This window comes from Bacillus rossius, chromosome 13 (genome assembly GCF_032445375.1).
Source record: "Bacillus rossius redtenbacheri isolate Brsri chromosome 13, Brsri_v3, whole genome shotgun sequence".
In the NCBI taxonomy this organism is placed as follows: Eukaryota; Metazoa; Arthropoda; class Insecta; order Phasmatodea; family Bacillidae; genus Bacillus; species Bacillus rossius.
The window spans coordinates 47130859-47157404 of NC_086340.1; the positions used below are offsets into that span (position 1 = coordinate 47130859).

A 26546-nucleotide genomic window follows, 5' to 3' on the forward strand; every position below is an offset into this window, starting at 1 on the left:
GTGTGCCGAGTTAGAAAGCAAGTGTACAGGACGAATAAGCGTGTGTACCGTGCGGGGCAGCGAGTGTACAGGGCGAGTAAGCAAGTGTACCGTGCGGGGCAGTGAGTGTACAGGGCGAGTAAGTGTGTGTACCGTTCGGGGCAGTGAGTGTACAGGGCGAGTAAGCAAGTGTACTGTTTGGGGCAGTGAGTGTACAGGGCGAGTAAGCAAGTGTACTGTGCGGGGCAGTGAGTGTACAGGGCGAGTAAGCGAGTGTGCCGAGTGAGAAAGTTAGTGTACAGGACGAGTAAGCGTGTGTACCGTGCGGGGCAGCGAGTGTACAGGGCGATTAAGCGAGTGTACTGTGCGGGGCAGCGAGTGTACAGGGCGAGTAAGCAAGTGTACCGTGCGGGGCAGTGAGTGTACAGGGCGAGTAAGTGAGTGTAGCGTTCGGGGCAGTGAGTGTACAGGGCGAGTAAGCAAGTGTACCGTGCGGGGCAGTGAATGTACAGGGCGAGTAAGCGAGTGTGCCGAGTTAGAAAGCAAGTGTACAGGACGAGTAAGCGTGTGTACCGTGCGGGGCAGCGAGTGTACAGGGCAAGTAAGCAAGTGTACCGTGCGGGGCAGTGAGTGTACAGGGCGAGTAAGCTAGTGTACCGTGCGGGGCAGTGAGTGTACAGGGCGAGTAAGCAAGTGTACCGTGCGGGGCAGTGAGTGTACAGGGCGAGTAAGCAAGTGTACCGTGCGGGGCAGTGAGTGTACAGGACGAGTAAGCGAGTGTGCCGAGTGAGAAAGCGAGTGTACAGGACGAGTAAGCGTGTGTACCGTGCGGGGCAGTGAGTGTACAAGGCGAGTAGGCGAGTGTAATGTGCCGGGCAGCGAGTGTACAGGGCGAGTAAGCAAGTGTACCGTGCGGGGCATTGAATGTACAGGGCGAGTAAGCGAGTGTGCCGAGTGAGAAAGCGAGTGTACAGGACGAGTAAGCGTGTGTACCGTGCGGGGCAGCGAGTGTACAGGGCGAGTAAGCAAGTTTACCGTGCGGGGCAGCGAGTGTACAGGGCGAGTAAGCGAGTGTACTGTGCGGGGCAGCGAGTGTACAGGGCGAGTAAGCAAGTTTACCGTGCGGGGCAGTGAGTGTACAGGGCGAATAAGCGAGTGTACTGTGCGGGGCAGCTTTTGTACAGGGCGAGTAAGCGAGTGTACTGTGCGGGGCAGCGAGTGTACAGGGCGAGTAAGCGAGTGTACCGTGCGGGGCAGTGAGTGTACAGGGCGAGTAAGCAAGTGTACTGTGCGGGGCAGCGAGTGTACAGGGCGAGTAAGCAAATGTACCGTGCGGGGCAGTGAGTGTACAGGGCGAGTAACGGAGTGTACCGTGCGGGGCAGCGAGTGTACAGGGCGAGTAAGCAAGTGTACCGTGCGGGGCAGTGAGTGTACAGGGTTAGTAAGTGTTTGTACCGTTCGGGGCAGTGAGTGTACAGGGCGAGTAAGCAAGTGTACCGTGCGGGGCAGTGGGTGTACAGGGCGAGTAAGCGAGTGTGCTGAGTGAGAAAGCGAGTGTTAAGGACGAGTAAGCGAGTGTACTGTGCGGGGCAGCGAGTGTACAGGGCGAGTAAGCAAGTTTACCGTGCGGGGCAGCGAGTGTACAGGGCGAGTAAGCAAGTTTACCGTGCGGGGCAGCGAGTGTACAGGGCGAGTAAGCGAGTGTACTGTGCGGGGCAGCGAGTGTACAGGGCGAGTAAGCGAGTGTACCGTGCGGGGCAGTGAGTGTACAGGGTGAGTAAGCAAGTGTAATGTGCGGGGCAGCGAGTGTACAGGGCGAGTAAGCAAGTTTACCGTGCGGGGCAGCGAGTGTACAGGGCGAGTAAGCGAGTGTACTGTGCGGGGAAGTGAGTGTACAGGGCGAGTAAGCGAGTGTACCGTGCGGGGTAGTGAGTGTACAGGGCGAGTAAGCAAGTGTACCGTGCGGGGCAGTGAGTGTACAGGGCGAGTAAGCAAGTGTACCGTGCGGGGCTGTGAATGTACAGGGCGAGTAAGCGAGTGTGCCGAGTGAGAAAGCGAGTGTACAGAACGAGTTAGGAGTGTGCCGAGTAAGAAAGCGAGTGTACAGGACGAGTAAGCGTGTGTACCGTGCGGGGCAGCGAGTGTACAGGGCGAGTAAGCAAGTGTACCTTGCGGGGCAGAGTGTACAGGGCGAGTAAGCGTGTGTGCCGAGTGAGAGAGTGATTGTACAGGATGAGTAAGCGAGTGTGCTAAGTGTGAAAGCGAGTGTACAGGGCGAGTAAGCGAGTGTACCAAGCGAGTAAGCTAGTGTACAGGGCGAGTATGCGAGTGTACCGAGTGAGGCAGCTAGTGTACCGAGCGATATTGATATGTTATTTTTGTTGGATAAAATCATTGTTTTTTTTGCTTTATTGTTTTTAACTCGCTAACTTACTTTTGATTAATTATTTGATTTTTAACTATTTTTTATTGTTCAGTTGTTGTTTATGATTTATTAATCTTCATTTTGTACTATTTTGGGGTCAACATTTTTGCGTTTTCCTTTTTCATTTATTATTTTGGTGTCGGGTAAACGTGAAATTTTAAGTGAAAATTTATGAACTTGAGTTGATAAAACGAATTTTATAGACAAAAAAAATAATTTTCGATTGTTTTAATGGTTTAAAAGTAACAGTTTGGTGTTCCTAAGCGCGAGTGATCCAGTAGAGTTTGTAGTTTTTGATTTGAATTTTGTTTGCCATTGAATATTATTGAATTACGGGGTATATTAGTGCAAACAGAATTTTTGTCACTATGGAAATTCTTCAATTCAAAACCGTTCAATATTAAAATCTTAATTAATTATGTATCTGACCTCAGAGACAACATAACAGGGATCTGACCTCAGTTATAATATAATACGGATCTAAACTCAATGACAATATAACTGATCTAACCTCAGTAATAATATAATACGGATCTAAACTCAATGGCAATATAACACAGATCTAACTTCAGTGACAATATAACACGGATCTAACCTCAGTGACAATATAACACGGATCCGAACTCAATAAAATATAGCACGATAAGCTTGGCGCAGATCACACGATGTACAATTTAAGTGCTCTTCATTTTATGCAAATTTACCAAAAAATGAGTTAAAATTGGTTTCTTTCCATGACTATTGGGTCACTAAAAAGACTGCGGTGACACTATTGTAGTTACCTTAATTATTAGATATCTAAAACATTCATAGCCAATGGAATGCCACTCGCCAGTTACAAATGTATTAGACAAAATTATGAAAATTTAATATTCAGGTGGTGGGCATTACAATGTTTTCTTATAATTCTCTTATATTAGTTTGCATAAATAATTTATATCTGTCCAGATACAATAAATTATAAGTTAGGAAAACATCAACAACCGGAGAAATAACATTTCTTATTGAACAAAACCAAACTCATATAAATCTAAGAAATACCTTTGTTTAAGGTGTAGCGAACACTGGAACCATGCATGTACTCTTGCGATAGCTTCTCAAAGATTTGCGCTGTTTCGGCAGCGAAGTAGCGATAACGGAAACCACTCAATTTACGTAAGTTATTGACTCTTCTCACAGCTCTACACTCAATATGAGATAAACTGGGAACTTATCAGTTTGCGTTTAGCAAAGGTTGTGTGATTTTCACAGGTGTGCCGATCAGAGCAACCGGGCGGTCCCTGGCCTGTGAGGACGAATATCCTTCCACAAATAGCTCACAGCTCTGAAGTTTTGGGGCTTTGAAGTTCTGATCTACACTATGTAGCGAACAGTAATAATCCAGCTAAAACACTGAAGTACAACGAAACGTCATCCCGTCTCGACACTGGTCGACAGTTTTTGCGACACTGATCGACACCTGTCTCGACACTGATCGATACCTGTCGCGACACTGATCGACACCTGTCTCGACACTGATCGACACCTGTCTCGACACTGATCGACACCTGTCGCGACACTGATCGATACCTGTCGCGACACTGATCGACACCTGTCTCGACACTGATCGATACCTGTCTCGACACTGATCGACACCTGTCTCGACACTGATCGATACCTGTCTCGACACTGATCGATACCTGTCTCGACACTGATCGATACCTGTCTCGACACTGATCGACACCTGTCTCGACACTGATCGACACCTGTCTCGACACTGATCGACACCTGTCTCGACACTGATCGACACCTGTCTCGACACTGATCGACACCTGTCTCGACACTGATCGACACCTGTCTCGACACTGATCGACACCTCTCTCGACACTGATCGACACCTGTCTCGACACTGATCGACACCTGACGCGACACTGATCGATACCTGTCGCGACACTGATCGATACCTGTCGCGACACTGATCGATACCTGACGCGACACTGATCGATACCTGTCGCGACACTGATCGACACCTGTCGCGACACTGATCGATACCTGTCGCGACACTGATAGACACCTGTCTCGACACTGATCGACACCTGTCTCGACACTGATCGACACCTGTCTCGACACTGATCGATACCTGTCGCGACACTGATCGATACCTGTCTCGACACTGATCGATACCTGTCTCGACACTGATCGATACCTGTCGCGACACTGATCGATACCTGTCGCGACACTGATCGATACCTGTCTCGACACTGATCGACACCTGTCGCGACACTGATCGATACCTGTCGCCACACTGATCGATACCTGTCTCGACACTGATCGATACCTGTCTCGACACTGATCGACACCTGTCGCGACACTGATCGATACCTTTCGCGACACTGATCGATACCTGTCGCGACACTGATCGATACCTGTCGTGACACTGATCGATACCTGTCGCGACACTGATCGACACCTGTCTCGACACTGATCGACGGCTAGAATTTGATGCGAGTACGGGCTACCACAGTGACCGCACATTTGGGCGGTGAATAATATTGAGAATTCATAAAGCATAATTTTTCTATCCAAGCATTTGAGGTGTGAATGCATTTTTTTAAAAATGTACAATTCACTACCAAATACTTTGGCAAGTTATTTTAAACTGTATTTTTAATATTTTAAATATATTATTGTTATTATAATTCTCGTTAATAGTTAATTATATTTATAATAGAGGCTTGCTTGTTGTTTTATTTCAGATTTTAATACACCAATTTATGTTTTCTCTTGAAAGTTTAAGTGTTATTTACTCTACATTTCTCCTTAAAACATAATATTTTAAGGCTACGCCTAATAAAGTGAGGCTTGCTTGATAATTTGAATGAAGAATTTTGATTGCCAAATTGTTATTCTAATGTGTATTGGATTTAATATTTGAATATTCGAAGTGTAATGTTTATCTAAAACATTTTTCTTAAATAATATCATAAGTTCGTATTTTCTAAATTATTTGCGGCGTGGCTTGTTGTTTGAGTACCTACAGCTTTTAATTTTGTAGCACAGAAAAGGCTTATAATTTTAGTGTCATTACCTCGAAGGTTTTTTTATAGATATTGTTTAATATTGTGTCAAAGCAGTTTGTCTAATCCTGTACTATCGTGAGCTTTTAGAGTTGGCCTGAGAGGCGTATAGTGCCTGAGTGAAGCCGTCCATTAAGACTAGCTTAAAGTTTATTATAGTTTATTATAGTTTATTATAGTTGATGCCAATATTGTTTCATTGTGATATGTGTTTTCCCAACCTCGAATGTGTGGAGGGAAGCAACACAAACACGTGCTGGGTTGAAGGCCGTCACTCTCACCACATGAGCGGTTACGTAAGTGATAATTGCCAGCCGAAACTCAATATTTACATTAGATAAAAAATGTCCAGGCTAGCTTCAAATGTTACTTTCTTATCATTGTGCTCAAATATTATGACAATTAAAATACTAATTTCGAACATTATCTAATGACCAACAAAGCAATAAAATTTCAAGAAATGCACGCAATAAAACATTAGTGGAGTGTAAAATGTATTCAATTGAACTTTTCATAAAAAATACATACATTTAAAGTTTTTAAATATATTAAGATTTTTCATATTAACAGCATCAAGCTAAATTAAAAGTAGTTACTAGATGAGAATTAAAATTATCTGTACAATATAAGCTGAGATGAATGCGTGCTAACTTTACACAATTTCATGAAAAAAAACTTTCTATAGTAATCACTGATAAAATTGTGAACTTTTTAAATGGTTTAACTATCACGTTATTAAATCATATACATAACATTATTTTTGCATGATTAGCTACCAAGGTTATATTTTTAACGTTTTTGGGCTGAGCAAATAAGGAGAAGCAACTGGAAAACAGTACTGAAACTTTTCAAGGTTTAAAAACAATGCTACTGGCTACTTCAAGAAATGGTTAGATATGTTTTGTGCTGCCTGGTGGGTGGCCTGCCACTCAGGAAACGCTGTATACTACAACAAAGATACGAACACAAACTAGAGGGGCCGACAGGGGAGGCCAGGTGGCACAACAACTTGAAATGAGTTTTTGTGGTAAAAATTCAAACCATATCGTGAAATAGCCAGCAGCATTTAGTCCTGTTTTCCAGTTGGTTCTCCTTATTTGTACAGCCCAAAAACGTTAAAATTGTAACTTTGTCAGCTAATCATGCAAAACGTTTGCTATGTAAGTATTTTTTTTAAATTTCGTACAAGTTAAACCATTAAAAAAGTTACCGTGAATATAAAACCATTAACTGAAATGGGTGACACACCTTCCCCCCACCACACTTAAAAGTGTTCACCATTAGTCCTGGCATATATTGTACTTGCGCTGCTGTTCTTCGGTTGAAAAATACATATCGCGGTGTTTTGAAACAGTAAAAGAAAGTTTTTGTGGTTTAGTGACCAGGATGCGAGGTCAACAAAACATCAAATAATACTGTTATGTTTTCACTAGCGCAACTACTTCGTCAGTATAGCGACATCTTAGTTCCTGGCTGGTTACACCAAACCACACATCTGTCGGCGTAAAGGAGTGTTCCAAGAGAATGCCAATGATGGGCAGAAGGATGGCTACCTAGCACACCGCACAGAACAAAAGAACACGCCATGAACATGAATCATACATGCAGTAAGCATATGCCATGCCCATAGCGTGGCTTGACTTTCTGACGACCAGAGTAGGGGACAAATACCAAAGGCACAAATGTGTGACTTTTAGCCTTTATGCGGTTAGCGATTCAATCATCAGCGACAGTTCCAAGTCGTATTAGTTGGCAGACTTGAACGAAGGCAGAATCACTGCGTGTTTCGGAAAGCAGTTGATGCCAACAAATAAATTCTCTTTTTCTTGTTTGTTTTCCGCCGATGCTGAGAGAAGTTGTTGCTTAAAAGTACTTGAACTCTCCTTGTATTTCCCCACCGTCTTATAGTCGCTGTAAACAGTAATTATCCAGCAAATGATGTGCACGTTCCTGGCGCGAGAGTCTGTGATCATGACGCAACTCAACCACTTCGCTTCTCTTGAAGCCTTCAGCAAGCGTGAGGAGAGTTCTACGGGAGTGGAGGCCTGACCACTCACCGCACAGAGGCCTGACCACTCACCGCACAGAGGCCTGACCACTCACCGCACAGAGGCCTGACCACTCACCGCACAGAGGCCTGGCCACTCACCGCTGGCATCTTGCAACCAGGAGCGCCTCCCACAGAACACCACAGGCCATGCGTGCAAGCTTTATTCATTTTATAGGATACCATAAGATACGATCGCATCAGTATGGTACTATCGACAGGATATGGTAAGATAAAATATCATCAGTAGTATACGATCGGCAGGATATAATAGGATACATTATCTTTGAAAGATTTGTGCAATGGGAGTGCATGACTTGATGTAAGCTTTTGGACATACGCCATTGCTATGCAAATGTATGTCTGTAGAAGAAAACTACAAAAAATAAAAACGACAAAAACACAAATTAAGCAAAAAATTGCTGTTGTCAGGATAAGACACCACAAATACTCCACAACCGGAATATGGTCAACAAACAAAGAAAAAACAAAGAAAAATGGACTAAAAAAACCCATAGATGATGACAGCACAAAAATACCGAACTACAAAATTCAGCACAACAGTTGAAACGAGACAAAAACACAGCAAAACGAAAAGACGAAACAAACACAATAGTTTTCCAAAAACAGAAACAGTCGCACCTGTGTTTTCGTACCATGTGCGTCTCTGCCTGAGGACGGGAGCAGATAGCAGTTCCCGAAACGTCGCATGTTTCTGTTTTAGAAAACTGTTGTGTTTGTTTCGTCTTTTCGTTTTGTCGTGTTTTTGTCTCGTATTTACTGTTCTGAATTTTTTTTGGTTCAATATTTTTGTGCTGTCATCATTTGTGGTATTTTTTTTTGTTTTCTTCTGTTTTTCGAAAACTATTGTGTTTGTTTCGTCTTTTCGTTTTGCTGTGTTTTTATCTCGTTTCAACTGTTGTGCTGAATTTTTTGGGTTCGGTATTTTTGTGCTGTCATCATTTGTGTTTTTTTTCGTTTTGTTAGTCCATTTTTTTGTTTTTTCTTTGTTTGTTGACCATATTCCGGTTGTGGAGTATTTGTGGTGTCTTATCCTGACAACAGCAATTTTTTGCTTAATTTGTGATTTTGTCATTTGTGTTTTTTGTAGTTTTCTTCGACAGACATACATGTGCATAGCAATGGCGTATGTCCGAAAGCTTACATCAAGTCATAATAGGATACAATTGCATCTGCATTTAGCTCCAAATAATTTTAATTACAGTCGCCCTAACTTGCCCCAATAACTAGAATGGTTTTTGTTACTCTCAATTTTGTTAGTCATTGGTGACGTTATTTACATTTTCAAGCTTAAAGATTATTTTATGATATTAAAGTCTTATTTAGAAACCAGACAGCGAGAGATGAAACAATAATTTTCTAAATCTAAAATAAAATGTATTCTTCACTTTTATACACATGCAGGTAAAACATGTCATTATTATATGTAGCCAGCTTCCCCCAGATTTTCATGTATGGAGAATACGTCGTTGCTATGCGAATAGTTTCTTGCACTAAGCGAAGCATTCTCAGAATTTCGACCAATATGTTAGTATCTTAGCATATTGTATAATCAATGTCTCCTGCTACTGTCATCTTCCTGATAAGTTAATTACTAATTTTTTTAAGATGTCTGAAGTTTTATGTTTTAACACCAGCCTCAAAATTACTATCCACATCGTCCAAGTGAACATCATAAGCATTATCAAAATAATTTATTTGAACATGCCGTTTCTATCGTTTTGGTCTCAGTGCTGCATTACAAACTTTTTTCTTGGTTGCTTTAAATTATTCTATATTGTCCACACGTTTTATAAATTTGATGTTTCTCTCATGGTTGCCAATATTATTATTTGATATTTCAACTTACTTAACAGAAAATCCATCAGAGAATTCTCTAAGGAAATAAAATTCTTCATAACTGATCTTAGGAAAATTATCAACATTTTCTTCGTGCAATATGCCATCTTGTTTCCAATTCTTAGCTGCTGGAATCTCGTTACATTTCTATGAAGGCGATGCAGATGTCCAAGTGTGATTATAAATCAAGATTTTAAAGATGGCAACCGTAAAGAAAATTGCAATGCTGGCGGTTGAGGTCAAGTTCATGACCTCAGTGGCTTAGGGCGCCTTGTCCATGGGCAACTTAAGTCTCTTTGGGGACGTTTCTATCCTCTAGAATATTTGGGTGATAAAAATGGGAAAACTTTCCCTCAAACGGGATTTTTCCTTCGAAACAGGGAAATTTATGGGTACCTTGAGGAATTCTGAGCAATTTTTGACAACAAGATGGCCGCCGTGACGTCAGAGGCGGACCGGCTCCAGCACAAGTCCCAGCAGCCTCTTGTATTTACTACTATACAAAAAACATTTCAAGTGGCATTATACTATTTTCGATTTTCGAATAATCTCTAGCTCACGGCTCGCCAGAGTACATTCAGAATGTGTCGGTGCAGTTGATGCACTGGTGCAATGCTGCGGCCAACAGCAAGTCCTCTGGAGGTCGCCATATCGCTGCAGCTCGTCTCGTCACGGGTTGGAGCTCTGACAGCTCCGACAGCTCCGACAGCTCCGACAGCTCCGACAGCTCCGACAGCTCCGACAGCTCCGACAGCTCCGACAGCTCCGACAGCTCCGACAGCTCCGACAGCTCCGACAGCTCCGACAGCTCCGACAGCTCCGACAGCTCCGACAGCTCCGACAGCTCCGACAGCTCCGACAGCTCCGACAGCTCCGACAGCTCCGACAGCTCCGACAGCTCCGACAGCTCCGACAGCTCCGACAGCTCCGACAGCTCCGACAGCTCCGACAGCTCCGACAGCTCCGACAGCTCCGACAGCTCCGACAGCTCCGACAGCTCCGACAGCTCCGACAGCTCCGACAGCTCCGACAGCTCCGACAGCTCCGACAGCTCCGACAGCTCCGACAGCTCCGACAGCTCCGACAGCTCCGACAGCTCCGACAGCTCCGACAGCTCCGACAGCTCCGACAGCTCCGACAGCTCCGACAGCTCCGACAGCTCCGACAGCTCCGACAGCTCCGACAGCTCCGACAGCTCCGACAGCTCCGACAGCTCCGACAGCTCCGACAGCTCCGACAGCTCCGACAGCTCCGACAGCTCCGACAGCTCCGACAGCTCCGACAGCTCCGACAGCTCCGACAGCTCCGACAGCTCCGACAGCTCCGACAGCTCCGACAGCTCCGACAGCTCCGACAGCTCCGACAGCTCCGACAGCTCCGACAGCTCCGACAGCTCCGACAGCTCCGACAGCTCCGACAGCTCCGACAGCTCCGACAGCTCCGACAGCTCCGACAGCTCCGACAGCTCCGACAGCTCCGACAGCTCCGACAGCTCCGACAGCTCCGACAGCTCCGACAGCTCCGACAGCTCCGACAGCTCCGACAGCTCCGACAGCTCCGACAGCTCCGACAGCTCCGACAGCTCCGACAGCTCCGACAGCTCCGACAGCTCCGACAGCTCCGACAGCTCCGACAGCTCCGACAGCTCCGACAGCTCCGACAGCTCCGACAGCTCCGACAGCTCCGACAGCTCCGACAGCTCCGACAGCTCCGACAGCTCCGACAGCTCCGACAGCTCCGACAGCTCCGACAGCTCCGACAGCTCCGACAGCTCCGACAGCTCCGACAGCTCCGACAGCTCCGACAGCTCCGACAGCTCCGACAGCTCCGACAGCTCCGACAGCTCCGACAGCTCCGACAGCTCCGACAGCTCCGACAGCTCCGACAGCTCCGACAGCTCCGACAGCTCCGACAGCTCCGACAGCTCCGACAGCTCCGACAGCTCCGACAGCTCCGACAGCTCCGACAGCTCCGACAGCTCCGACAGCTCCGACAGCTCCGACAGCTCCGACAGCTCCGACAGCTCCGACAGCTCCGACAGCTCCGACAGCTCCGACAGCTCCGACAGCTCCGACAGCTCCGACAGCTCCGACAGCTCCGACAGCTCCGACAGCTCCGACAGCTCCGACAGCTCCGACAGCTCCGACAGCTCCGACAGCTCCGACAGCTCCGACAGCTCCGACAGCTCCGACAGCTCCGACAGCTCCGACAGCTCCGACAGCTCCGACAGCTCCGACAGCTCCGACAGCTCCGACAGCTCCGACAGCTCCGACAGCTCCGACAGCTCCGACAGCTCCGACAGCTCCGACAGCTCCGACAGCTCCGACAGCTCCGACAGCTCCGACAGCTCCGACAGCTCCGACAGCTCCGACAGCTCCGACAGCTCCGACAGCTCCGACAGCTCCGACAGCTCCGACAGCTCCGACAGCTCCGACAGCTCCGACAGCTCCGACAGCTCCGACAGCTCCGACAGCTCCGACAGCTCCGACAGCTCCGACAGCTCCGACAGCTCCGACAGCTCCGACAGCTCCGACAGCTCCGACAGCTCCGACAGCTCCGACAGCTCCGACAGCTCCGACAGCTCCGACAGCTCCGACAGCTCCGACAGCTCCGACAGCTCCGACAGCTCCGACAGCTCCGACAGCTCCGACAGCTCCGACAGCTCCGACAGCTCCGACAGCTCCGACAGCTCCGACAGCTCCGACAGCTCCGACAGCTCCGACAGCTCCGACAGCTCCGACAGCTCCGACAGCTCCGACAGCTCCGACAGCTCCGACAGCTCCGACAGCTCCGACAGCTCCGACAGCTCCGACAGCTCCGACAGCTCCGACAGCTCCGACAGCTCCGACAGCTCCGACAGCTCCGACAGCTCCGACAGCTCCGACAGCTCCGACAGCTCCGACAGCTCCGACAGCTCCGACAGCTCCGACAGCTCCGACAGCTCCGACAGCTCCGACAGCTCCGACAGCTCCGACAGCTCCGACAGCTCCGACAGCTCCGACAGCTCCGACAGCTCCGACAGCTCCGACAGCTCCGACAGCTCCGACAGCTCCGACAGCTCCGACAGCTCCGACAGCTCCGACAGCTCCGACAGCTCCGACAGCTCCGACAGCTCCGACAGCTCCGACAGCTCCGACAGCTCCGACAGCTCCGACAGCTCCGACAGCTCCGACAGCTCCGACAGCTCCGACAGCTCCGACAGCTCCGACAGCTCCGACAGCTCCGACAGCTCCGACAGCTCCGACAGCTCCGACAGCTCCGACAGCTCCGACAGCTCCGACAGCTCCGACAGCTCCGACAGCTCCGACAGCTCCGACAGCTCCGACAGCTCCGACAGCTCCGACAGCTCCGACAGCTCCGACAGCTCCGACAGCTCCGACAGCTCCGACAGCTCCGACAGCTCCGACAGCTCCGACAGCTCCGACAGCTCCGACAGCTCCGACAGCTCCGACAGCTCCGACAGCTCCGACAGCTCCGACAGCTCCGACAGCTCCGACAGCTCCGACAGCTCCGACAGCTCCGACAGCTCCGACAGCTCCGACAGCTCCGACAGCTCCGACAGCTCCGACAGCTCCGACAGCTCCGACAGCTCCGACAGCTCCGACAGCTCCGACAGCTCCGACAGCTCCGACAGCTCCGACAGCTCCGACAGCTCCGACAGCTCCGACAGCTCCGACAGCTCCGACAGCTCCGACAGCTCCGACAGCTCCGACAGCTCCGACAGCTCCGACAGCTCCGACAGCTCCGACAGCTCCGACAGCTCCGACAGCTCCGACAGCTCCGACAGCTCCGACAGCTCCGACAGCTCCGACAGCTCCGACAGCTCCGACAGCTCCGACAGCTCCGACAGCTCCGACAGCTCCGACAGCTCCGACAGCTCCGACAGCTCCGACAGCTCCGACAGCTCCGACAGCTCCGACAGCTCCGACAGCTCCGACAGCTCCGACAGCTCCGACAGCTCCGACAGCTCCGACAGCTCCGACAGCTCCGACAGCTCCGACAGCTCCGACAGCTCCGACAGCTCCGACAGCTCCGACAGCTCCGACAGCTCCGACAGCTCCGACAGCTCCGACAGCTCCGACAGCTCCGACAGCTCCGACAGCTCCGACAGCTCCGACAGCTCCGACAGCTCCGACAGCTCCGACAGCTCCGACAGCTCCGACACGGGTCACATCTGACTGCGAGCCCGCTCAGCAACTGCCCCTTCCATATCTCCTGCTTCCTCCACGGGGCATCACCACCACTTCAACTGTGGCCTTGCCGCTAAACATGTGAACATGGCCGGAACACTGTGTCCTACAAGTAACAATAGTATCACACTTAGGCACGTATCTGTGCTTTGAATGGCTTGGAAAAAATATTTAATAACACATCTTGTGGATGAATCTTGTGCACAAAACTGATGTAAGATATTGGCGGTCAAACTTGTAGATTAGGACCTTTAATAGTAAATCAATTTACATTTTAAAACATATATGCTAGTTTGGTTAAAAGTATGGTTTTTCTTACACACTCTGCATTCATAGGTATTGCTATAAACTACTCTATCAACTTTCATTATCATTCCGCATACAAATTTATTATTCAATAAATTTCGTCTAGATTCGTTTACTCTGGAACACACTGCAGCCTCTAGCAATACAACTTGAGTATTTTCGTAAGTATTCTTTTTATTATCAGTGACCTCTGCTCTGATACGTTATTTACGTTGCCTACACTCCGTTGCTGTTCCCTCCCTTTTACTTCCTCATTAGCTCTTAGAAAATATTTATTTATTTGGTCAACAGGGTTACAGGGTGCAAAGGCTATCTCCCAGTCATGGCAGTACTATATTTTGTACTCTTTGTTTATCCTCGGTTAAATTACGTTCATCACAGAGATATCTATTTAAACCAGAGAAGTTGACGTCATACAGCCAGTGTTAAAGTTTTATCACTCATTAGATAATGTTTTCTAAACATGCTTACACGTCGCAATCATGAGTACTACAGGCTGCGTTTAAATTTAAACTGAATTCGTTGACAGTGAAAAAGTATAATGACCAGAGGCAAATAATGTTAAGTATAAAAGCATGTACTTTGTTATTTTTGAAGTGGTTGGGGCGGATGGAATAGCTCTGCATGTTGGAATATGGCTGACGGAACACAGCCGCCACCAGAAGCCATCGCCTCTGGCGCCTCTGGTAGACAGGCACGGACATTGATGAGAAGTTGCATACTTTTTAATTTTCAAATACCTATTATTTACAGTTTTTGCAAATTTAATTTAAATGATTTGTTTAAATATAATCACGAACAATCAGTTAAAAAGCCCGCCTTAACCTGTTTAATAATATTGAACATTTTCTCGCACGGTGGTTGCCCGGTTCTTGCACGCTCGGTTCGGGCGGAACGTGACAATTTTTTGTGCGTGCAGCCGGCGTTCATCGATTTATAAGACGTTATCACGTCAAAAAAATTTTTTTTTACTCTATGGCGATGTATGAGGCTCCCTCTGCTAGCATAGCTAGAAAACTGCTGTGTACCACAACGCCGAAATAACTTATTGAATTTGTGTGTGTTTCTTAAATGTACCTTAACGCCGAAATACCACAATTAAACCTAACCTTACCTAACATAAACTAACCTAGCGTAATATAATCTAACTTTACTTAACCTAGCCTATCCTAGCCTAACATAACCTAGTCTAACCTAACCTAGTCTAACCTAACCTAACCTTTGTGGCAGTCCTGCAATGACCTTTTTCGGCGTTAGTGTATTTCGGCGTTGTGGTGCGTCCCTGCCATAGCTCGGAATCTCGGCCAGCGCCGGACTGTGTGACCGCTGGTCCACTCCAGCTTTCCGCCTGTCCGACCCCGCGGCGTCGCGGCCTCGTGTCAGCTCGTTACCTGCAGGCGTCCAGTCGTGAGCTGCCTCTGGAGTGTGGTCCGCTCGTCCATCAGCCACTCTGCCTCCCCTCCTGCTCGCTCCACGCCGGCTCTCTGCTTCATCCCGACACCAGACACCGTTCACAATCCCGTCCACCGGCCAGGCCAACCACACACGAACAACTACACAAACATAGTGTTCAACTCTTTAATGTTGATGTCGATTATGTATTATTTAAAGTATGTGATATGATGAACGAATGCGAAAATAAAATACTGTTTGTTTTTTAAAATTGTAGGTAAATCATCAAGAGTTTATTGTAGTTTTCTTTATTATTTGTTTAACTTTACTTTCAAAAGTACTAATCACATTCTGAAAATCTTCATAATAATAATGATATTAATCATATTCGTTAACATCTTGTGCTGTCAAAATCTTAATCAAACACACTGACATCTTTATATAGCTTATCCCAGAATTTAAACTTATTTTTCATCATTGTCATCAAGCTTACTTGCTAAGTTTCCAAAATTCTTTTCCGGAGTTCGTAGAAGACTACTATAAGTAGACTTGTCAATTTTTATGGAGATGCTAATTTCATTAATATCTACCTGCTTTAAATCTTCAACATTCTTTAAGTTATTTCCTTTGTCTAGACAAGGAGAGAATTTAAAATAATCACTTTTAAGACTAAGAATATAAAATTAATTGTAAGGCATACTCTCCCTGAGCATAGTCTTTATCACTGTACTTTATCTCCTGAACGAGCTTAGCTTTAAAAGTCTTATCGCGTCTTTATTAAATCATTTTCGTGTCAACCACCTACCACACTTGCCACAACATAGAATTTGATTGAACGGGCTTTTAACACAATCGTTTTTTTCATGTCTACGAGCATTGTAGCTTTTATCAAAGTTTTTGCTGCAGTATGTACAATGTCTTTCATATAGAGATGGATGCATTTAGATATATGCATGAATATTTGATAAAATAATGTGCCTAGCATTTCTATATACATTTTATAAATATGCTTATTTAAAACAGATATATGCTAAGCATATTATTATGCAAGTTATATTATGTATATATTAATCGTCTAAATGAAACATTCACTGTGCTGGAATTTCAAGACTTCTGTTAGTTTTCTCCGAGTGCTCCTGAATTTTTCTTGGCTTGACTTCTAATAGTTTAAGTTGTGTGCTCCTAATTATTCATGTTAATTATTTAGTTGGATTCCTCCGTGTATTACTGGTTATTTTTGAGAAAACAATCTCTGTATGTATTTTTTTTGTAATAAGACAGGTAATTTTATCAGTGTTTCGTATAAATTGCTGATTTCTTGTTACCAAAAAAAGCAATTACAATATTTTTTATCAGGTATAAATCAGACAAAAACAGATTCATTATTCAGACGATTACTAAGTCTAAAAAAACTGAGAAACACTATCACATAAGACTATTTCCCTTCCCCTTGAGGTCTAGCGAAGCCCTCCTTCTCTTGCGATCGTTAGGGAGCATCCTGCATCCCACATAAAACAACTACTGTCTGTACAACATTTTGAATTATGTAATATACATATGTTTTATAAGTTGCTCCTAGTTTTTAATAAACCTACAATTTCCCTTAGGTTTATATTTTTACAAATAACTTGGAATAAACTGAATGTTTTTTTTTTCATATTGTTTTGATTCCAAATTCTGTTTCTGAATATGCTAGTTAATTTAGTTAAGTTTAAATGTCATTCTAACATATGATATGACTATCACTCAGCTTTTCTGTTAATCTGGCGACAAGCAATTAACGCGTTAATTTGAAACTGCTAAGAATGACCATCCACAAACAAGAACACTCAAGTCATGTTTCCTTCCCCCTTGAGGTCAAGCTAAGCCCTGTGTCTGTTGCGATCGTGAGGGATCTCCCAAATCACACATGAAACAGTGAGTGCTTATACAGACAACAGAGACTGCGCATACCTTTCTCTCAATATGTTAACTAGATCTGCCACTTAAAACACGTGTCTAATGATATATGATGTAAGTTTCATAAAACAAATCACTGCTGTCAGGCCAAGGACACCCTGAGCTCTTTGCGGGGATAATTTTGCCCCTTCTCCTTCAGCGCCCAAGGGAGTGTGGTGTCAAGTGTCCAGTCGGCCGAGACTGGCTGCGAGCAAGAACCAGGCTGCTTGCAGCGGGTACAGCTGGGGTGTCGACATTCAGTCCAGCTGAGAGTACCTCCACCCTCACTCTGAGAGTACCTCCACCCTCCCTCTGAGAGTACCTCCACCCTCCCTCTGAGAGTAACTCCACCCTCCCTCTGAGAGTACCTCCACCCTCCCTCTGAGAGTAACTCCACCCTCCCTCTGGGAGTACCTCCACCCTCCCTCTGAGAGTAACTCCACCCTCCCTCTGAGAGTGCCTCCACCCTCCCTCTGGGAGTAACTCCACCCTCCCTCTGAGAGTGCCTCCACCCTCCCTCTGAGAGTAACTCCACCCTCCCTCTGAGAGTGCCTCCACCCTCCCTCTGAGAGTACCTCCACCCTCCCTCTGAGAGTGCCTCCACCCTCCCTCTGAGAGTAACTCCACCCTCCCTCTGAGAGTGCCTCCACCCTCCCTCTGAGAGTAACTCCACCCTCCGTCTGAGAGTGCCTCCACCCTCCCTCTGAGAGAAACTCCACCCTCCCTCTGAGAGTGCCTCCACCCTCCCTCTGAGAGAAACTCCACCCTCCCTCTGAGAGTGCCTCCACCCTCCCTCTGAGAGTAACTCCACCCTCCCTCTGAGAGTACCTCCACCCTCCCTCTGAGAGTAACTCCACCCTCCCTCTGAGAGTACCTCCACCCTCCCTCTGAGAGTAACTCCACCCTCCCTCTGAGAGTAACTCCGCCCTACCTCTGAGAGTGCCTCCACCCTCCCTCTGAGAGTAACTCCACCCTCCCTCTGAGAGTAACTCCACCCTCCCTCTGAGAGTGCCTCCACCCTCCCTCTGAGAGTAACTCCACCCTCCCTCTGAGAGTGCCTCCACCCTCCCTCTGAGAGTGCCTCCACCCTCCCTCTGAGAGTACCTCCACCCTCCCTCTGAGAGTAACTCCACCCTCCCTCTGAGAGTTACTCCACCCTCCCTCTGAGAGTTACTCCACCCTCCCTCTGAGAGTAACTCCACCCTCCCTCTGAGAGTGCCTCCACCCTCCCTCTGAGAGTAACTCCACCCTCCCTCTGAGAGTGCCTCCACCCTCCCTCTGAGAGTAACTCCGACCTCCCTCTGAGAGTGCCTCCACCCTCCCTCTGAGAGTAATTCCACCCTCCCTCTGAGAGTGCCTCCACCCTCCCTCTGAGAGTAACTCCACCCTCCCTCTGAGAGTGCCTCCACCCTCCCTCTGAGAGTAACTCCACCCTCCCTCTGAGAGTGCCTCCACCCTCCCTCTGAGAGTAACTCCACCCTCCCTCTGAAAGTAACTCCGACCTCCCTCTGAGAGTGCCTCCACCCTCCCTCTGAGAGTAACTCCACCCTCCCTCTGAGAGTGCCTCCACCCTCCCTCTGAGAGTAACCCAACCCTCCCTCTGAGAGTAACCCAACCCTCCCTCTGAGAGTACCTCCACCCTCCCTCTGAGAGTAACTCCACCCTCCCTCTGAGAGTAACTCCACCCTCCCTCTGAGTCTACCTCCACCCTCCCTCTGAGAGTACATCCACCCTCCCTCTGAGAGTAACTCCGCCCTACCTCTGAGAGTGCCTCCACCCTCCCTCTGAGAGTAACTCCACCCTCCCTCTGAGAGTAACTCCACCCTCCCTCTGAGAGTGCCTCCACCCTCCCTCTGAGAGTAACTCCACCCTCCCTCTGAGAGTGCCTCCACCCTCCCTCTGAGAGTAACTCCACCCTCCCTCTGAGAGTACCTCCACCCTCCCTCTGAGAGTAACTCCACCCTCCCTCTGAGAGTACCTCCACCCTCCCTCTGAGAGTACATCCAGCCTCCCTCTGAGAGTAACTCCGCCCTACCTCTGAGAGTGCCTCCACCCTCCCTCTGAGAGTAACTCCACCCTCCCTCTGAGAGTACCTCCGCCCTCCCTCTGAGAGTGCCTCCACCCTCCCCCTGAGAGTAACTCCGCCCTACCTCTGAGAGTGCCTCCACCCTCCCTCTGAGAGTACCTCCACCCTCCCTCTGAGAGAACATCCACCCTCCCTCTGAGAGTAACTCCGCCCTCCCTCTGAGAGTGCCTCCACCCTCCCTCTGAGAGTAACTCCACCCTCCCTCTGAGAGTACCTCCACCCTTCCGTTGAGAGTAACTCCACCCTCCCTCTGAGAGTACATCCACCCTCCCTCTGAGAGTAACTCCACCCTCCCTCTGAGAGTAACTCCACCCTCCCTCTGAGAGTGCCTCCACCCTCCCTCTGAGAGTAACTCCACCCTCCCTCTGAGAGTACCTCCACCCTCCCTCTGAGAGTACATCCACCCTCCCTCTGAGAGTACATCCACCCTCCCTCTGAGAGTAACTCCACCCTCCCTCTGAGAGTAACTCTACCCTCCCTCTGAGAGTGCCTCCACCTTCCCTCTGAGAGTAACTCCACCCTCCCTCTGAGAGTACCTCCACCCTCCCTCTGAGTGTACATCCACCCTCCCTCTGAGAGTAACTCCGCCCTACCTCTGAGAGTGCCTCCACCCTGCCTCTGAGAGTACCTCCACCCTCCCTCTGAGAGTGCCTACACCCTCCCTCTGAGAGTAACTCCACCCTCCCTCTGAGAGTACCTCCAACCTTCCTCTGAGAGTGCCTCCACCCTCCCTCTGAGAGTGCCTCCACCCTCCCTCTGAGAGTGCCTCCACCCTCCCTCTGAGAGTAACTCCACCTTCCCTCTGAGAGTACCTCCTCCCTCCCTCTGAGAGTAGTCCACCCTCCCTCTGAGAGTACCTCCGCCCTCCGTCTGAGAGTACCTCCGCCCTCCGTCTGAGAGTACCTCCGCCCTCCGTCTGAGAGTACCTCCGCCCTCCGTCTGAGAGTACCTCCGCCCTCCCTCTGAGATTACCTCCGCCCTCCCTCTGAGAGTACCTCCACCCTCCCTCTGAGAATGCCTCCACCCTCCCTCTGAGAGTAACTCCACCCTCCCTCTGAAAGTACCTCCACCCTCCCTCTGAGAGTGCCTACACCCTCCCTCTGAGAGTAACTCCACACTCCCTCTGAGAGTGCCTCCACCCTCCCTCTGAGAGTACCTCCACCCTCCCTCTGAGAGTACCTCCACCCTCCCTCTGAGAGTACCTCCACCCTCCCTCTGAGAGTACCTCCGCCCTACCTTTGAGAGTGCCTACACCCTCCCTCTGTGAGTGCCTCCACCCTCCCTCTGAGAGTGCCTCCACCCTCCCTCTGAGAGTGCCTACACCCTCCCTCTGAGAGTAACTCCGCCCTCCCTCTGAGAGTAACTCCGCCCTCCCTCTGAGAGTGCCTCCGCCCTCCCTCTGAGAGTACCTCCTCCCTCCCTCTGAGAGTGCCTCCACCCTCCCTCTGAGAGTACCTCCGCCCTACCTCTGAGAGTACCTCCACCCTCCCTCTGAGAGTATCTACACCCTCCCTCTGAGAGTGCCTCCACCCTCCCTCTGAGAGTGCCTCCGCCCTACCTCTGAGAGTATCTACACCCTCCCTCTGAGAGTGCCTCCACCCTCCCTCTGAGAGTGCCTCCGCCCTCCCTCTGAGAGTAACTCCGCCCTCCCTCTGAGAGTAACTCCGCCCTCCCTCTGAGAGTAACTCCACCCTCCCTCTGAGAGTACCTCCTCCCTCCCTCTGAGAGTGCCTCCACCCTCCCTCTGAGAGTGCCTCCGCCCTCCCTCTGAGAGTAACTCCGCCCTCCCTCTGAGAGTGCCTCTACCCTCCCTCTGAGAGTACCTCCGCCCTCCGTCTGAGAGTACCTCCACCCTCCCTCTGAGAGTACCTCCTCCCTCCCTCTGAGAGTGCCTCCACCCTCCCTCTGAGAGTGCCTCCGCCCTCCCTCTGAGAGTGCCTCCGCCCTCTCTCTGAGAGTAGCTCCGCCCTCCCTCTGAGAGTACCTCCACCCTCCCTCTGAGAGTGCCTCCACCCTCCCTCTGAGAGTAACTCCGCCCTCCCTCTGAGAGTAACTCCGCCCTCCCTCTGAGAGTGCCTCCGCCCTCCCTCTGAGAGTAACTCCACCCTCCCTCTGAGAGTGCCTCCGCCCTCCCTCTGAGAGTACCTCCGCCCTCCGTCTGAGAGTACCTCCACCCTCCCTCTGAGAGTACCTCCTCCCTCCCTCTGAGAGTGCCTCCACCCTCCCTCTGAGAGTGCCTCCACCCTCCCTCTGAGAGTGCCTCCGCCCTCCCTCTGAGAGTGCCTCCACCCTCCCTCTGAGAGTACCTCCGCCCTCCGTCTGAGAGTACCTCCACCCTCCCTCTGAGAGTACCTCCTCCCTCCCTCTGAGAGTGCCTCCACCCTCCCTCTGAGAGTGCCTCCGCCCTCCCTCTGAGAGTGCCTCCGCCCTCTCTCTGAGAGTAGCTCCGCCCTCCCTCTGAGAGTGCCTCCACCCTCCCTCTGAGAGTGCCTCCACCCTCCCTCTGAGAGTACCTCCTCCCTCCCTCTGAGAGTGCCTCCACCCTCCCTCTGAGAGTACCTCCGCCCTACCTCTGAGAGTACCTCCACCCTCCCTCTGAGAGTACCTCCACCCTCCCTCTGAGAGTACCTCCACCCTCCCTCTGAGAGTACCTCCACCCTCCCTCTGAGAGTACCTCCACCCTCCCTCTGAGAGTGCCTCCGCCCTCCCTCTGAGAGTACCTCCGCCCTCCCTCTGAGAGTGCCTCCACCCTCCCTCTGAGAGTGCCTCCACCCTCCCTCTGAGAGTACCTCCGCCCTACCTCTGAGAGTACCTCCTCCCTCCCTCTGAGAGTGCCTCCACCCTCCCTCTGAGAGTACCTCCGCCCTACCTCTGAGAGTACCTCCACCCTCCCTCTGAGAGTGCCTCCACCCTCCCTCTGAGAGTGCCTCCACCCTCCCTCTGAGAGTACCTCCTCCCTCCCTCTGAGAGTGCCTCCACCCTCCCTCTGAGAGTACCTCCACCCTCCCTCTGAGAGTACCTCCACCCTCCCTCTGAGAGTAACTCCACCCTCCCTCTGAGAGTGCCTCCACCCTCCCTCTGAGAGTACCTCCGCCCTACCTCTGAGAGTACCTCCACCCTCCCTCTGAGAGTGCCTCCACCCTCCCTCTGAGAGTACCTCCTCCCTCCCTCTGAGAGTGCCTCCACCCTCCCTCTGAGAGTACCTCCGCCCTCCCTCTGAGAGTAACTCCACCCTCCCTCTGAGAGTAACTCCACCCTCCCTCTGAGAGTACCTCCACCCTCCCTCTGAGAGTACCTCCACCCTCCCTCTGAGAGTGCCTCCACCCTCCCTCTGAGAGTGCCTCCACCCTCCCTCTGAGAGTACCTCCACCCTCCCTCTGAGAGTACCTCCACCCTCCCTCTGAGAGTACCTCCACCCTCCCTCTGAGAGTACCTCCGCCCTCCCTCTGAGAGTGCCTCCGCCCTCCCTCTGAGAGTACCTCCACCCTCCCTCTGAGAGTGCCTCCACCCTCCCTCTGAGAGTGCCTCCACCCTCCCTCTGAGAGTGCCTCCACCCTCCCTCTGAGAGTACCTCCGCCCTACCTCTGAGAGTGCCTCCACCCTCCCTCTGAGAGTACCTCCACCCTCCCTCTGAGAGTGCCTCCACCCTCCCTCTGAGAGTGCCTCCACCCTCCCTCTGAGAGTACCTCCTCCCTCCCTCTGAGAGTGCCTCCACCCTCCCTCTGAGAGTACCTCCACCCTCCCTCTGAGAGTACCTCCACCCTCCCTCTGAGAGTAACTCCACCCTCCCTCTGAGAGTAACTCCACCCTCCCTCTGAGAGTGCCTCCACCCTCCCTCTGAGAGTGCCTCCACCCTCCCTCTGAGAGTGCCTCCGCCCTACCTCTGAGAGTACCTCCACCCTCCCTCTGAGAGTGCCTCCACCCTCCCTCTGAGAGTACCTCCTCCCTCCCTCTGAGAGTGCCTCCACCCTCCTTCTGAGAGTACCTCCTCCCTCCCTCTGAGAGTGCCTCCACCCTCCCTCTGAGAGTACCTCCGCCCTACCTCTGAGAGTACCTCCACCCTCCCTCTGAGAGTGCCTCCACCCTCCCTCTGAGAGTGCCTCCACCCTCCCTCTGAGAGTACCTCCTCCCTCCCTCTGAGAGTGCCTCCACCCTCCCTCTGAGAGTACCTCCGCCCTCCCTCTGAGAGTACCTCCACCCTCCCTCTGAGAGTACCTCCACCCTCCCTCTGAGAGTGCCTCCGCCCTCCCTCTGAGAGTACCTCCGCCCTACCTCTGAGAGTAGCTCCGCCCTACTTCTGAGTGTACCTCCACCCTCCCTCTGAGAGTACCTCCACCGTCCCTCTGAGAGTACCTCCACCGTCCCTCTGAGAGTACCTCCGCCCTCCCTCTGAGAGTAGCTCCGCCCTACCTCTGAGAGTACCTCCACCCTCCCTCTTAGAGTACCTCCACCCTCCCTCTGAGAGTACCTCCACCCTCCCTCTGATAGTGCCTCGACCCTCCCTCTGAGAGTACCTCCACCCTCCCTCTGAGAGTAGCTCCGCCCTCCCTCTGAGAGTGCCTCCACCCTCCCTCTGAGAGTGCCTCCACCCTCCCTCTGAGAGTACCTCCACCCTCACTCTGAGAGTTCTCAGCCGCCTGTACGCAAGTGCACACGCTCCTGTACACCGGCGAGGTTCACCTGTACAGGTCAACTGTACAGGTGAGTCGGAGCGTGCGTGCCGGCTGCTGCAGGCCAGACTGTACAGGCGTAGCGACCTGCGCAGGCGTGGACTTCCTTCCTTTTTACCGTAGCGTGTGTGTCCTAAAGTCTTTCTGGTTTACCGTATCACGTGTGTGCCCTAGCCTGCCCGGGTATACCTGTGCTAGTTCAATTGACAGGTATATCGTACATATACATAGGGGTGTCCGCGGCGGGGAAACTAGCCATTATCTCGCCATGCCGCACAATACTAGTAGCAGCCAGTCTGTGGTGATGAGTGGATAGAGTGAGGGGTGTCCAGCACTCAGTCGTGAATTGCTAAGAGTCGGCCGTGGTGTTTGAATATGTACTTGCCATTCAAGAGTGTATCATTGAAACGAGTTAAATCAGAATGCAGTTGATTCGGCAAGCATGTTTAATATTTTCCAACTTACAATGCAGAAAATTACTTACAGAATATTCGCCTCTGGATATTGAAATTCGTTTTAGCTATTCGATACTGGACACATGGAGGTAAAAATATTCGTAATATTTTCGCCGTATGGAAAATAAGCAAATATTTAATCGATCATTTTATAATATTGGAGATCACAAATATGTTATGTACATTAAGTTATTTAAATGTGTTCAGATGTTTATATAATTTACCAAAATATTTCCAGAATAAATAGGTACTTCGGAATCCACCTACACTTTTAGGATGTGTAGAAAGGTATTTTTGTATTAAAATGGTGTTAAAATTATGAATAAAAATTTGTTTAATAATTGTTTCACGATGCTATAGGTTAGTATTTACAAATTTTTAAGATGGCAGCCAAGGTGGCTGAAAATATGGCGGACAGTTCTGGAAGCCATATGGCGGAATCCAAGATGGCGACTGAGGATGAGGTCAAAGGTCAATGTCATCTAAGATGGTCACCTTGATGTCACAGTCCAAGATGGTGTTTCAGTCACCTCGCTATTCAACCCGAACCCAGTAGCAGGAAAGACATTTATACTAGCGCCGTTAGTTCGCAAACCGCCACAACCTTCACTAAGCAGACAGATATTGAAGGAAAGTTGCCAGACTTTTCTTGGCCTACACGGCCGTGATTAAGACAACATTCTCTATCCATGTCCCATTCCCTCTCTCGCCGGTGCGCTTTCGTACACACATACACACCTACACACACACACACACACGCGTGTGACAAGGCTGTGCATGGCTTTTTGGCTTAACGTGCACCAATCGCAATCATTCCGCAGGTCACCTGTCCAATTATAAATTAACTTCACAGCCACTTTAAATTGTAAGGGCCGTCTACAATGTCACGGAAACGTAGAAACGTAAACGGATCCGGACCCGCAAGATAATTACGTTGTACTATCCCACTGCCTCATATACGTTGCACGGAAACTTAACAAATGGCAAACAATGACATTGAACTTCACGGTTACAAAAAAATTAATTTAATTGAAAAAAAAAATGTTTAGATTTGAGAACAAAAAAAAAATACACAGTCGGAATTTTGATGTATAATAAAATAAACCACTGATAATGATATAACGCTATATTTTTTGTACTTGAAACAAAATTTTCAAGTATTTAAAACGTAAGCAAACATGGCTGCCACTGCGGTAGCTCGGGGTCACGTGAACAGCAGAGGTCAGCAAGGCCGATCGTGCATCTTCGGTTTTTTTGTTCATTGTAAATAAATATGGCATTGTTGATAAAAGGATACTAATGGTCAATTAGGTTAGGTTAGCTACAATATAAATACTTTAAAACATTGTGGACGGTTGATTTGGTTAGGATAGCTACATAAAAGATACGGAAAAAAAAACATGAACTTCGGGGAACTTCGGGTTTTGGCTCTCTCGTCTGTGAAAAGAAGGCTTCCCAATACGTAAGGGTCTGTGTCCGCAAGCGTGCCAATGTAGCAACTCCATTACCGCGTCATTGTGAACGGAGCTGGCAAGTGACTTGCTACGTCTCACGTACATTCCAAGTCTACAAAAAAATTAATTACAGTTTCATAGCATTTGCAATTTAATATTCATTTCAACCAAGTAATTTACACTTAACAATCTCGGATATGGTCTGGTATTGAAAAAAATTTCCATACAGTAAAAACAAGTTACAGGTGTCTAGTGTTTCTTAGGCTGTTATTATGTACCTGATACTAACATTAACTGAGGCTTACATACATTGTTACACAGTATAAAAGTAAGGTAAATAATACTAATTTCCCTATACGCAGTACACACAGTACAATTTGTTACTTACTAAGGAGTGGAAGTTTATAACCATGAAATGTTACAATACGACCAAGTTAATGTTTGGTATCTTAACTATACAAATAAACTTCTGTGTTAATAAAACCGTAGATTTATGTGTATTCTGTTGCTAAACGGTACGTTCTAAACATTAAAATTAATATTATAATTGCTGTGAACAGTTTTCAGTATTCTACTACAATAATCTGCAAAAAGAAATTAAATTTTAACGCCAATTAAAAATAAACTACTTTGGAAATAATGCGTACTAATGAAGGTTAAACGTTGTCTAAATTTTTAAGCCTATATA

General features: G+C 49.3%; 1 protein-coding gene across 1 annotated transcript in view; it reads right to left on the reverse strand.

Annotated features, from left to right (window-relative positions):
• LOC134538532 (protein peste-like) overlaps nt 1–3507 on the reverse strand; it is a 155158-nt gene extending 151651 nt beyond the window's left edge. Inside the window, exon 1 of the mRNA XM_063379936.1 lies at nt 3446–3507. Within this exon, the coding sequence (XP_063236006.1) occupies nt 3446–3482 (37 nt within the window). The 5' untranslated portion in view covers nt 3483–3507. The remainder of the gene's footprint in view (nt 1–3445) is intronic.
• Nucleotides 3508–26546: the final 23039 nt, after the last annotated feature.